The sequence below is a fragment of the Ammodytes marinus genome, assembly GCF_949987685.1.
Source record: "Ammodytes marinus genome assembly, chromosome: 12".
Lineage (NCBI taxonomy): Eukaryota > Metazoa > Chordata > Actinopteri > Uranoscopiformes > Ammodytidae > Ammodytes > Ammodytes marinus.
The window spans coordinates 23,096,238-23,111,519 of record NC_137216.1 but is presented as its reverse complement, the minus strand read 5'-3'; the positions used below and the strand labels follow the sequence as shown (position 1 = coordinate 23,111,519).

Here is a 15,282-nt window from a genome sequence, read left to right as displayed (position 1 = left end):
GTAATATTGTTACATCCTGTGCACTGAAAAAAATCTGATGTTAACACACAGCCTAGGCTCTGTACACTGGTATGTAAACAAAGGACAGAGGGGGCCCACAGTAGCTAGCAACATTCCCATTTACAGAGCCTAGGCTGTGTAGTTCTGAGCATTCTCCAGATTGCTAACTCCGCCTTTAATTAGCGTACAAGGATTACATTTGTTGTCCTGCTTGATTGTTCTCAAAGGAAGAAATATGTTACAGGAGGCCTGGGCAAATGTACATGTAGCACACTGTCATGACAAATATGCTGGAAACATAGCTCTATTTGGCCCCTGTGCTCTGTGTCCGTAGCAGTCAGTGGGTAAATTGAAAAATCAATTCCAATTTAAATTATTGGAATAAAGAACTCCAGGAGCTGGAGATACAAGAAAAGAAAAAAAAACACTCCTCTTCTAGAGCCCCTTTAATTGGAAAGTCATTTCTTCAGGGTATTCTAATGGTTCTGAGGGAAGATTGCAAAATAAAGTTGATGAGCTGGGGGGGAGGTTAATAGCGCGCACTTGTGTTTGTGTGTGTTGGACTGAACCTGTGTGTTTTCTTTGCTCTGCCAGCCAGTGTTCAGTCTTCCCCTCCCTTATGACAGAGGCACAAAATGAAGACTAATCCAGTGGGCTCACACACACTCAGACACACACTCCCTCACGCCTGTGGTCACTGGTCTCATCCATCTGCTATCTGGGGGAGTGTCGGAGGCTCTCGGGTCAAACTAAATTAACCATCCCTCGCTCACAATTGTAAAAATGTAATTGACTTAATGTAACCAACCCTGGTGATTTGGAAACTCGGGCTGTGAGTAATTTTGCGAAAGCTTACAGACGCCACTTCAGATTTGAAGCGTCTTCAGTATCTGATATTGCATTGATGCATCATGACACAAAGTGGCTGTTCAAATATTCTCAAGTAAACTTATTGTGGTTGGAGCTAATTTAGAAAAATGACATGAATATTGTAAGAGAAATGTTATTGACCCTATTACAATTATTTTTTGTTTGGGATTTATCTGTGGAAAGTAAAGTACCTTTATTGACAGACTTAATTCAAATGTTAATTTTATACATTAAATAGTTTAATGGTCCTTCCTATTTGGGGCTATATGAAAGGTGTATGAACTACTAAAAGCCAAATTAATCCTCCTTATTATGTAATATTGAATATTGCTCATTGAGAAGTTAGCCAATTGTGTTCACAGCTTGTTTTTGCTGCCCCAAAGATGCTAAGAAATGTATTGCACGTGTAACACAGCGTAAACTTTCTGAAGCTGTAACTGATAATCCAACATGGCAGGGCAATTCATAAAATTCAATTAAATAAAATTACTTTCTGGCATTCCAGTGGAAAGAGCTTGTTCCCTGTTAAACAGTGGTCAGCATTACAATATTTAGGATAATTGTTGAATTAAATGATTACTAGTAAAACATAAATATGCCTTATCTTATATTGGCATGTCCCAATCCACTGAGTTCAACATTGCCCCTGTCTGGCTGCATAACACCCAGCTTGTATTGTATCGGCGAGACATTCCACTTCCTACAATCTTGTGTAAATCAATCTACCTTTCCTTCAGCCCCCATTGCGCCAACCTGGCCTGAGACCTTTCTGCGCTGCCTTGTTGACATTAAAGGAGCACTGTGCGGAGACATTTCCATTCAAGAAACTTGTTGACATAGTTATCAGACATCAAAGAGCCTTGTGTCATTTTGAAAAGGCCTTACGAGAGTAATGGAGATGTTAAAGGGCGTGTTGGCCCCCAAATATCACAAAAGAAAGAGAGGAGATGAACACGCTCTGACTGAAAGACTGAAAGGAGAGAGAGCATGGCGGGGGGAAAAAGCAGAGAAAAAAAACACTGAAACACATTCTCTAGAGAGAGAAAGGGGAAAGCGCTCGGCTCCATTTCCGCCTTAGAAGCGCAGAGTTAAAAGGTGGACCCTGTACAAATGAAACTCAATTTCACGCCACATTATCCCTCCCTGTTCTCTTTCCTGGCTTTCATTTTCATTAACACCAGAGACAATCATAAATTAATAATTACTGCCGAATGTCTAAGCGCACAGGCCGCAGTCCTAGCCCTCCCCTCGCCTCTGTGGTCTTCCATGTTCACGCTTGCAAAATGTTAATTTAGGTAATGTGGCCTGGCCCCTTGTCAGATAAAACTGTTTTGTAGTTTGGCTAATACATAATGGTCTATCTGATTAGGTGACATTAGTCCTATCTTTCAGACGATCAGGCCTGCACCTTCCCTAATGTCTCTCCACAGACTCGGGGCACCACTCGGTTATCAAGGGACGTGCAACATCACTGCTTTGACTAAATGGCCATCTCCTAGGCTGTGATGACGAGCAAGGGAAGTAGCTCCATTGGGGTTAACAATGCAGTTGACACAATGCTGAAGTACAAATGCAACTTCGGTTCTGTCTTCAGAAACTTTTTTTTTTTTTTTTTTTTACATCCTTTAAAAACAAATCTGTCAGCAGTGGCAGGATAAGGATGTTTCTTCGGCTGGTCAAGCAAAGCACAAAGCAACAACACATTTGTGCAATGCCAAACCACACAGTGAAAGAAAAGGCAGATATCATGCGTAATAATCACGTCTGGATGATGTCTTCATGAGCACATCTCAACGCCAAGCCAAGTATACACAGCACACAGCTCACGCGGCTTGGAAAACGCGTTGAATATGCAATCATTACTGAGGCCTTTCCACAAAATGCAGTGAAGTCGAAATGTAACAACACAGCTATAATGCACATTTGGTATTTAAAGCCTCCGTGCCTCATGGTCATATTTGTACTGAATTGAATTTATTACAAAATGTGCAGTGATATGAAACATGTAGCTGCGGGGCCTCCTCCCTTAGATGCCAGTGCAAGAGGGGGGAAGAAAAAGGCACCAGATAGAGAAATAAACAGAATATCTGAGTAATAGCTGTGAACGGCCCACGTCGCGTGAGCTCATTGGAGACGAGCAGAGTGAGTCTTTCACTGCAGCAAAAAAAAAAAAAGTGAAGGGGAACGAAGGAGTCATTAAATGGATAAAGTGGACGTGATGTTTCTTCTTCGCGCTCCAGAGTGGGCTGGAGTTATTTCGAGAGGAAGCGGCGACAGCCAAGTGTGGAATCCAAACTCCAACGAGAAGCATGCCTCCATGATTGATTGCCCATGGTGTGTCATATTGTTCTTTCAAGGTTGATTGAAACTTTAACCTCATCTTTTAATACGAGAGAAGAAAAGCTTGAAATATTTTCGGGGCCTTGAATTTTTACAATGCAGCATTGAATTATGCAGCAATCAGTCAATTATTCATGTCTGTGGCTGTGTTACGGCCATGCTTTAAAAAGCATGCAAAATGGGAATGGGGCCCGAGCATGCTGTGTCAACACATTTCACTCAGAGTTGCTTACTAGTGAAATTTGTCTCTCAATGTCGATTCCATATATTTTTGTATGCGTTTTAAGAGCTGTACCTGTTACAGTTGTTTTGAAGTGATCCCTGTGGATAACCGCTGTGTCTCGAGAGCAAAAAAGATTGTTTCTTTGAAGAATGGTCAGTACAAATTACCATCAAAGACACACAAAGAAGAAAGAAGGTATATCCAGTATGTATGTATGCATCTATGTGTGTTTAAGTGCCATAAGAAACTGACCAAGTCACATTCAGGGAAACGACTCCAAAGTGTCCCACGAAGCGGATATTATGATGCATGACCATCCAGCACGTACAACCGGTTAAAGGAGTGTCGTTTATTATTTTTCACTGTGATATATTGTGAATTAGTGTCATACACCTCAAAGTACACATGAAATAATTTATTTACAGTGAGCTTGGTCACACCCTTATTTACATAGTTTATCTAGGATAAGCCTATGCATTTAGAAACGGAAAAAAACACACACTTGCATCCCCTCTCAGTGAAAAGAAAAGGGAAACTTCACACAAGATATTGTTATCATTTGATTAGTCATACATTTGTTTTTGTTTTTTTACCGCTATACAAAGTGAAGAACAATATGCTCATTTATTTTTCTACAGTAAATTTAACCTGTAGTCTTGTTTATGGACCATACATAATACAGAGAAAATTCAAAGACTTAAGAGGGCTGATTGTAAATATCTCAAAAACGAACACGCCAAGAACACAACAATGATTCAGAATCTTAAAAAAAATGAAAAATAGCTACCCCCAAACACTTGCTTACTCTTGTATCAGGTCATCTTGAACTGTTATTATTGTCTGTCTCGGTTGTGATAATCTACATGTTCTATGTATTAGTGGCCTATCTTTTTTTTTGTATCAAGCTTTTACATTGGTGTGCATCCTCACTTCGGAAACACTCGTATATCGTCGAAGTGTGCTCAGTTACCCCTCGGTGTGACACACAGTTAACTCACATGGTTTATCATCAACATGTTAACTTTATTTGAATTTCGAAGTACAATGAAGAGATGATTTATCGAGAAGCTATATAAGTTATCAGTGACAACAGACCTAGACACTCCATTGAGAACCAAAAGAACAAACACATTGTGAACATGGGAACACACCTCCTCCTCCTTCTCCTGATTGTAACACATAAGGTCTAAACTGTTCTGCAGTTAAAAGGACTGACATCAGCTTATGTCTAGAAGAGAATATACACAGGTGTTTTCAGCACCGAAAAATCCAAAAAAGTCTTTAGGGAAAGTAACAGGAAAACGATAACTTATCATGATGACTTTTCTTTTTTTCCTTCATCAGGATATCACGATACACTCTTAAAAAGTAGGTTCAACAGGGATTTGAGCAAATGTTGTCAAATGGCATTTCCCGGGTTGTGGAAAAGTTGTGTCACGAGTCTGATTGTTGCTCAAAGAACTCTGGTTATTTCTTCTTTTTTTTCTTAAAAAAAACATTGACAGGTGCTGATCTTTGAGTGTGTCTAATGACAAAAAATGTACAGTAAATTCCAAGAAATATTACCTCTGTTACAAAGATTACAGTACTTTGACAGCAAAAGTCTTCCTTTTTGAAAGTGAAATGTTTGATAATTAGGGTATTCAAAATCATCATCTGGGCTTGAGTGAGTCAACCCTATGTATTTGTTCAGCACAATATAGGATTTATTTTATTAAATATCATAATTCCAGGACAAACATTTACATGCCTGCATGCTTTCTCACCAAAATGGCAGCTATAGGAAAGAATGATGGCTCAGAAATAGAAGAAAAAACAAAAACTGTAGGTTTATATAAATGGTGGTATTGTTTGCCTAATAGCTCTACTGCATACACAATACCTCTTAACGTTATATACACACACCTTATCAATCCGCTCGGGCTCGATAGAGTTACTTCTTCCTATCATTATCATCAGATCTTGTATATACACAAATGGTTAAAAAGGAAACTTGATTGTTTTTGTCATCTAATTTAGAAAACATGAAAATCAAATATCAGTCTTCTCTTTTGATGAACACATGGATAGATTCACATTTTTTTTTTCTTTTTTCCTCATCAAGGTTCATGTCGTCCACGTGTCATTTTTAAGCTTCTCAAAATTCAATTTGAAATACAAAAAAACCAAACTTCAGTCGAATTTCGTTTTTCGAAGCTTTCTCGCTGGCTGAGATAACAGTATAAAAAATCTTCAGTGCTGTGAATTTATGAGTTATTACCAACAGTGTACCACGGGTACATTTTTACTGTGCTCAATATATATGTTTATCCTTCACAATTGGCCAACCCCCGCTACATCAAAAAAAAACTGCCTCATACCAAACTATCAACCGTTGGCCCTCTGTGAGAGAAAAAGATTTCTTATTCTACATTCTGACAAAAAAAACACCTCCAGCATTTCGGGTCAACACAGCATTTCCATTTGAAACTCTCCTACAAGCAGCATTGACGTCGGTCCTCTACTAAATCAGCCTGGATAAAGGGCTCTTGAGAATTTTCATGGGTTTTTTCTTTCTTTCTTTCTTTCTTTTTTTTTCTTTCAGAAATGTTTTATTTCCTCCAGCTCCTCGCGGCCTTATCAGTACATCACGGTGGTTTTCAGGAACAGTCTTCCATCTGCAACAGAGGACACACAGGAGCCAAGAATTAGCCACAAGCTAACACATCCTGCTGACGCAAAGGCAGCGCTCAGGCTGTGACTGTTGATGAAGCCTAACTTCAAAATGTTAGCCTCTAGGTCTCTTTTTCGATTGCTGTGGTGTTTACTATGGATTCAGAAACCGATTTAAGGATAAGACTAAGCAACCATGACAAAGATGATTAAAATATCATGTACAGTCATTTACATGCTACAAATGTTCATGGGAGCATTTATAGGAGCATCTCTGCTGGTTGCAGGTAGAAAGAAAATAAGTACTAAGTCTAACCAAAATGATTTTACAGTTGTATGTTAAGATCACACACAGTACATCAGTCAGGTAGTACAAATAAAAATTACACTGTTACATGCATATTTTATCACCAATGAAGCACACAGCTGATATGATAACCACACTGGAGGCATCAGAATTGTACACCACACGTGTTTAAGACATCTCTATACGGGATACGCTTGTTTGAACATAATACTGCACTCATGATGCAAAAGCAGGCTCTCTCTAAGTGACATTTTTTCCTGCATGGAAGTAGTGTTTATTGGAAGCGGCAGACATTCCTTGTGCTACGGTTATCTCCAGACACCTCCCAACCTAACGAGCTTTGTCCATTTTCCCAGCGAACACACACTCTTGTCTGAGTGTTCGCCTCAGCGAGCAGTGCTGCTCTGGCGCTGAGCTGGTAAAAGCATCTGTTAGGCGGCAGCTCAGGAGCATGTTTGACGTTTATTACCTTCACGATTCCCTTCTGCCGGAGAGGAAACGCTACACAGTGTAATGCCTTTTAAGAAGCTACACTTCTCTATAGCAGCCTCGCCTGAATTATTCAATGTTAAAGAGAAAAACGCACACACAACAGACATTTAGCAGTGTGCAAGTTGTCGGACATGACACAAGCCGTGCAGCAGGACATCAAGAGACCACGACTGACTCCTATTGCACAGGGAGACACCACGGTTACAATGTCTGGAAGTGCATTTGCTGTACCTCATGCTGGGAACTTAAAACATCAGGTATTGTTACATAATTAAAGAAATATTATTATTATATTTTTATAATTTATTTACCAGTGAGAATTGAGATCAACTTCAAATCCGCACTCAATAAAAATAATCAATGTTAGATCAATTAGTCCTGTTCTCCCTATGAGCCTGTGTTTTATGTATTGTTGTGAAGAGTGGAGACAACAAAGGCTTGTTGTAAGTGTGTGTGTCTGTCTGACGGTGTACACGGTGTGTGTGTGTGTGTGGTTTTGTGTGTGTATGAGTGTGTTTGTGTGCTTTGGTGTGTGTGTGTGTGTGGGGGGGAGGGGGTGGCTTGGCGGCGTACAAACACACAGGCTAATTACCTAGCACTGCCGTAGGTCTCGAAGGCATTGCACTCTGGCTGCCTCTATTCAAGCAACAAACACCGAGTTCTGTGTAAAAGTCATTACAGCATGAATGCAGCGCTACGAGGAACAGAGAGCTGAGGAGGGGGCCAGAGCGTGCAAAGAGTGTGGGCCGGGATACACACACACACACACACACGCACGTCTTTCATACTGAGGGGAGATGAGACGTCACCCGCTCACCTCACTGTCTGTCTACCTGCCTGCACCGGCTTCACAGTTGGAACAATTTATAGGGGTGTTAATGAAACCGAGGACGATTTGATTGTTTGACGGATGATGACATTTAATGCGTCATGGGGAGGAGGTAAGATCCTGCAGCGTTTTACTTCCACTAGTTAAAAATGATCATGAAAGACAGGGGGTCCAGTGAGTGAGTGAGGGGGCTCTGATAAGCGGCAGATCTCACTGATTTGAATCAACTTCTTCTTTTTTTGAAGAATCGGGGCTTCGATATCTGTGCCACAGTGGAAACATCTGCTCTACACACACACACACACACACACACACACACACACACACACACACACGCGACTAGAAAAATTGGGTGACGTGAAATATTGGTGACGTCTCGCGACAGGTTTATTTTATGAAAGACCCGTCTCATTAAAAATATGTTAAAACTTGAGCATTTTTCCTATATTCAAATCAAGATGAAAAGTTCATTAAAGAGAATAAATATTTCATTAGATGCTAAATAAAACAAAGGGAATTTTTTTGGCCTCTCTCAGCACAAAAAAATTCCTTTGAAAGATTAATTAATACATGTAAATTATGCAAATTATGCCCATGCAAATATTTTATGAAGACAATTAAGGGATCCATTAATTACAGTCTTTTTTGCTTCAGTGACATTCATTCATTTAATTTTAATTTCACTTTAACTGTTTTGATGTTTAATCTTGCAACAAAGAACTTTATCTCTCTGTGCACAGGGTCGTGTAAACTTGCCGAACACGATGGAGTGGGAAGCGGCAGGGAACCAGGAGATAGTGGGGGAAGATATTGGCGTGCGCACCGTTGCCAAGGCAGTACTGTAGGAAGGGTATAGACAGTCCCAGTAGCTCGCCTTGCCTGTGAAAAGTGCTGCGCTCCCTCTTGGACCTGATTCAAAAACACTGTAAAAGCAATTAATAAACACAGGCTGTGTTAATATCGCAGAATTAGAGAAGTGTGACAAAAGACAAATAGAAATAATTAGTTCTCTAAAATTATGCCCTCATTATTATTTTTTTCTTCTTCCCCCCCCCCCTTCTCTCTCACCATTCGCCTGCCTTTGGTTTGGAGTTGGGAAAATAACCACACACACACGCACATTTCTCTCGGCTTTCATGCGAGTGATAGGCTTGTTTTCTCCCCCTTCTGCTTGTGTAATTTATCAAGATCATTTTCTTTTTCTTTTTTTTGCCATTTGAGGTTAATTATACAGCGAGGCTTCGTCGAGTAGAGCAGAGGAGAGACATGGGTGGCAGACAAATGCTTCTCTAATTGAACAAAAACACCAAATGCAGCCTGTTAGTCACTGTCCCTCCTCCATTCATTCATTCCACTATTCAAGGAAATGATCGCAGAGATTGAGAGACAGCAAAACATTTAAAATACAATAAAATAAAAATAAGCTACATCATACTTTCCTAGCAGGGATAAGGTTAAAAAAAGAAAAGGAAAAAACTATACAGTACATTTATAGTATGCAGGCTGCTGTCAGTATACTGTCAGTGTAAATCTATGACATTTAATTTGACACAATTATACCACAAAAGGACCAGCTCTTCATATAAGCGTTAAGAAATTGAAGAGGGCTAAATATACTAATTTGGTATGAAATAGGGGGCTATAATTACGCCATATCTGGAAGCTATCACTGTGTTTAAATGATGACATATGGATTCTCTTTTTTTGGGGGGACATCAAACTGTTTCAGATCCCTGCAGTGACTGTATGACATTTAATTAAAGGGGGAGTCATCATTTCTCTTAGTACATTTTGACTTCCGTTTTGGCCTCTCACAATGTATCAGTTCAAGTAGACTAATCAAGACATTAGAGATTTAAAATAAAAGAAGAAAAAAAAGAGGGGGGGGGGGCTACTTATTCCTGCATACAAAGATGAATATATTTCCACTTTTCACAGCAAATTACATGGAAGCATTTTTTTCCCGCTGGATAAATTGGGAGCTCTCCCGCTGATAAGGGCGGGTTCTGGGCAGACGCGGTCGAGGCGTATTAAAGGCAAGACGTGTCCGCCTAATAATGAGGATATTCAACCTCTGCAAGGTGTCTTGTCTCTGGGTAAACACAGATAGCAGACAGTCTACAGAGGTTATCGCTGGAGCGCCCCCTTCCCCAAACACATACTGCACCCCCAAGGCTAACAAACAAACAAACCATTAAAAATGTACAAGGCTTATTCATAAAATGGATTGATTTGCCCCGTTTATTGCTATCAAAGGGGGGATTCCTCTGCTTTTTAGCGCTTTTATGACTCATTAACGCTTTCCCGAGCTGTAAACAAAAAGCCCTTCTTGCATTCGTGTCTCTGCGACCTTCTCGATTTTTGGTTGTTTCACTATTTTAACCGCTGAGATTTTTTTATTTTATTTCCACAAATATTCCGTTCCCTAAAAGCATCGGAGGCACTGAATGTCAAGTAAAATAATAATATTACTTCTACGGAAAAAACAATGTTCTTGACCTAGTGCTGTGGCCCAGATGGTAGGCTGTATGCCTGAACAGCAGGCACAGAAACACTAATGTTCATAAAGTGAAGCAGTGTGTGTGTGTGTATGTGGTGTGTGTGTGTGAGGGAGAGCGGAAGGGGAAGAGAGAGAGGGGAGGGGGGGGCAGAGAGAAAGAGAGCAAGAGAGCAAGAGTGAGAGCCAGAGAAAGAGAGAGAGATTTATTGTCTCATCTGAGCCCCTGTACCTTGTATTGTCCTTTCAGCATCTGTTCTTCCACTGCTGCGGTCACTCTCCATCTCAGGGGTCAGAGAGTCTGCAAGAAGAGAAGGATCACTGCCGTTAAACATCGCTGACATCCACCTATCACAACGCCGGCTTCACCGCATCGTTCATTTCAAAACAAGAGGTTATAAGCCTTTGAGCCATACCTACCATCGCACCAAACTGAGGACTAGTGCTTCTGTTTGTGAGTATAATCAATGGTGAAAAAAATATATCCTTGACTTGACACACTGGCGTAATTATCGGTTACAAGTGTGTGACCCTGAATTTAATTGTTGCTTACAGAAAAGTTCAGGTGTGTTGGTAGTAAAACAAAATGTCCTAAGGTGTCAAAGCTAGAATGGTAATATCAATAGTACTAAACATTAATGGGCCTATTTTGATTCCGTAACTGGTCTAACAAACCTTGTATTGTATAGTGACTCCGCTGATGAACAATCTCTACAAATGCACATTTGATTTGACGTATTTTATGCATAGGAGAGATCTGCATTACTCACTGGCATATTAAAATGAAAATCTCTGACACACTGGCTAGTTCAAACTGACAGTAAATCAGATTTTATGAGCCGCTCATGTTTTGCATGCAAAACCTTAAACTCTGCAAACCAACTCGTAACTCCTCCTGTCAGACAGACCTAGCGCACAATAACTGTACTTCATTTCGGTGCTTGAATATATGTGCAAATTTACTTTACACCTCCACCAATAATGGAAATGTTTTGTAAATATGTATTTGAGGATTTTAACCCGGCACGAGACATTTTGATATGATGCATTGTGTACTCTGTTCACAGTAGCACAGATTAATCTGACACCATTTTGATTATTTCTGTCACTTTTCAGGCAAACAATCCAATCGCTTTCTAGCTTCATTTTTTTTTCAATGTTAGGCTTCACTGCTTTGCTAAACTGAACATTTCTGTGTTTTCAACTTAAAGGTTGAACAAAAAAAATGGCACGTCAAGACGTCACCTTATGCTTTGAGGAACCATAATAAACCTTTTGAAATTATAATTGCTTTACTACTATAGTAAGGCATTTCACAGACTAAACAATTAACGAGGAATATAATCGATGGATTAATATATAAAGAAAATAACGACCAGTTGCACCTGGTGCAAAACGTGACACCATATGAGTATGTAAAGCAAACCCAACATTTGAACAGCTGAAAGACACAGTGTTCACATTTTGAACATACATGATCTATTTATATAATCATTAACATTTTTGGTGTCACAATATTTGCTTCAGGAACCACTAGGAAAATCCCATTTTAACATTTTATATTGGCCCATTTTTTTGTTGTTGCCCTCATTCATGCCAATAGGAACTGCAGATGCCTTATCACGCCCCCCACAGTGTTGCAAGTGTAAATGTACAATAATAGTGTCTGTCTCACGGTGGAATGTCTGACCGTTGAGGGATCGCATGCTGTCGGAGGGCGAGGGCTGCTTCAGACTGTGCTCAACCTGCTCTCTCCTCTTGGACTCGTACTCCAGAGCCTCCTGGAGTTTCCTCTTGGCTTTCTTCTCCTTCTTCAGACGCTTCTGTACGATCGCTAAGGCGGAGAGAGAGTGAGAAAAGACCACGGTTAAAAAATAAATGAGCTATGGGGCAAATTAGCCAGAGCCTTATTTTAGACTGAAATTGGATTCGTATAGTTAGGCTATTGCACTCTAGCAGGAAGAGATAATAACCTATTTTTTTTTTAAATCTAGCATACTATAATAGAAAAAAAAAATCAATTAAACCCAAATAATTTATAATATCTAAAGATCTTCCTTATTAAAAGAAAAATACTGGCTCGTGACTTAACAAACTGCTGGAGGGAATGAAAGCAAATTGAAAAATGTACTGGGATATTTTTCAAGAATATCTCTCATTAAACATAAACGACGCAGTTAACATATGAATCTGATGCATTTAACATGAGACTGAGAGTGAGAGTGAATTTCTCTAAATGAATGTGTATTAACCAATTAGGTTAACTGACTAAGTGCAGGAAAAAAACCGGTGCCAAGCAGATCATTGTCTGCAACAACCAGAGAAACACAGCCGCTTATGTTTCAATAACGAACACTTAACCTACATGTACAGCTATGTATGTACATTCAGAAGCAATCACATACACATGAGCATGGGCCTGTTCAGTCTGAACTGCCACAAAAAAAAAATCTATTTACGCATGCACACACACACACACACATACACAAACACACTCACACAAACAAATACACACGGTGCCAGGCAGTATACCTCTGTTCTTCTGCTCCATGACGAGCTGCTTCTCCATAGTCTCCCTGAGCTCCCTCTCTCTGAAGAGCTCCATCTTCAGCTCTGTCTTCTCCAGCTGCACCTGCTTCTCCTGGGCCCGTGCGTTGTCAATCGCCACTTTGAGCAGGCCCTGCACAAACACACACACACACTCATAAATATATATATAGATACAGTAGATATACCGAAAAAAAGCACAGAAAGAGAGAGAGTGATGTGGGCTATTTAAGAGCTTTAAAGATGAAGTGACAGCAAACCACACTGAAAGTATGTCAGTTCTTTGTGCTGCCCCATAGTAAGTGAAGCAGAACACAGGGGCCAAAAGCTGACAGGATTCCTTTCAGGCGTACACTACCACCTTTCGCTGGTCCTTTTTTATCTGGGCAGATGTCATTATCTTGTAGCCGCGCCGCAAGCTCCCACAAGATCTAAAAACACGCACGCACGAACTCAAGATATACCATGAGTTTCTAATAATCTTTTTCTTTTTGTATGAGCAGTGCACTGCACTGTTTGTGTGACCCCTTTTGGTCAACGCTGTGAAATACAAGTGTGGACAGACGTTAACACTTTAGAGCTATCTGAATTGAAACCAGAGGCTTATTCTTGATTGAGACGTTTGAAGTGTGTGAAGAAGCTTCATAGGCGAGGTCACCATCTTTACTCTACAGGCTTACTCCATTTTTATGTTTCTTTTTATACTTCTCTCCCATCTTCCATTTAACTGTACACTTGACAACTGAAACTGGATTGGTAGAAATATAGAGTAGCTCATTTTCAAGCTCACAGCACACGGCACAGTGGGAATGACTATTGTGAATGACAAGTATCTCATCATGTATCAATTACATTACCCCCTCCCCCCCACCCCCCCATTCCAAATATAAATCCTGACAGTCTTGAATTGAAATATATACTGCGCTCTCATGTGAAAAGCTGTACAGTATATACGGCGTCTGCGGCCGCCATTTTTTTCCGTCACTATTATTCCCCATCCACATGCAATTATATCAAATGCACTGGGCTATGTCTTACTAATTGTTGATTCTTCTGACCCCAATTTAGTCGAAGTTGCTTTATCTTAATTTTCTGCATGGCTTCATTTTGTTGATTTGTATATAAATATTCACGGCGGAGATCATTATCAAAGATGACTTGGTGGAGTGTCGGGAGCTTTACTTGTGGCTTTTTTCTAATTACCGCGCCGGAGCCAAAGGAGAGGCAACGACTCTAATGCCAAACGGTACAAGTGCAACGCGAAGGGCAGCGGTGTACACACATCATTACGCTCAGACAGAAGGCAAATACATTCATCTTTGTGACTGAGGGCGTTTGAGCTGAAGCCTAAATGGCACTCTATCACTAGATGTGTGTTAGTGTTAAGGTGATGCAGATTTACACATGAGTGTGTGTAGTCCTTATTACATGTGAACTTGAGGTATGTCGGGAAGTGAGTCTTGAAGAGAGTCTCCATCATAGCAATAATTTAGCCAACACAGTTCAGCATGGAAAGACTGTAATTGGGGAGAAACTAAGGTAGTTTTATATTTAATGACCCGACAGTGTCATTAAGCTTACATAGACCTGTTAAAACAATTTTTTTTTATAAATCATGAAGCAGGTGTTTTTTTGACTGATGGGCCATGTGAGCCATTCAAAAGGTTGAGGTGTGGTTAGTGGAGTCAACTAACTTCTTCTAAGTTAAGTTTGACAACAAAAATCAAAATAAATTGTAACCTGTTTTAAAGCTCTAGTGTGTAACTTATGTTGCCCCCTTGAGGAATTCTGAGGAATTACAACATTCAAGGGATTTTTCAGAGCTACTGAGCCAGTGTCAGGGGGTGTAAACACTGCTATACTGAGAAATACTGAGAGTTGTGTGGCACTGATAAGCTAAATTAACTTTTTGTGTCATCTCGTTTGGTGATGGCTTGATTGTAACGTCATTCATTTATATGAAAAAGTTACACAATATAGCTTTAATGTCATGTTAAGTGGATTGAGTTTGCTCACTTAAAATATAGTCAGTGGACCCCAAGCTAAGACATTTCTCGTCAAAGCACTTTTAGCCGATAGATAGGATAGATCTTTCTGACCTTTTTTGGTTCATATTTGGGTATGTTTTCAGTGATAGTTAAATGATTCAAAGTTCACCCAGTGATGTCTGTTTCTGGGAGACTAGATGTACATAGGTCTTTGTTGTCTGCCCGCTTATGCAACCCGACCTCAACACTGAGTGTTATGTAACATAAGAAAGTCATGCTTCTTCCTGCTTATAGTAAAAATGTTTTCAGCGGTTTGAATGAAAGTTTCATTTTTATTGAAAAGACAGTTTTTATCTCTTGATAATGTATTTTTTAAAGCAACTTCGTATAGTATTTATTAAGAGATAATAATGAGTTGAATTGTCTCCTTATTCTACAATTACAACACTTGCAGAATCAGAATACCTTTAAATATCAATTAATTTACATTATGATTTTATACATCTTGAAACATTCATGCTTGTGAACTTCTCTAGA

General features: G+C 39.8%; 1 protein-coding gene across 1 annotated transcript in view; it reads right to left on the bottom strand.

The window, feature by feature from the left end:
* Positions 1-4,399: 4,399 nt before the first annotated feature.
* Positions 4,400-15,282, bottom strand: part of dachd (dachshund d) — a gene marked incomplete at its 5' end in the record, with an annotated part of 96,911 nt that continues 86,028 nt past the window's right edge. Inside the window, 4 exons of the mRNA XM_080037588.1 lie at positions 4,400-6,090; positions 10,443-10,511; positions 11,901-12,044; positions 12,743-12,890. Of these exons, the coding sequence (XP_079893714.1) occupies positions 6,053-6,090; positions 10,443-10,511; positions 11,901-12,044; positions 12,743-12,890 (399 nt within the window). The 3' untranslated portion in view covers positions 4,400-6,052. The remainder of the gene's footprint in view (positions 6,091-10,442; positions 10,512-11,900; positions 12,045-12,742; positions 12,891-15,282) is intronic.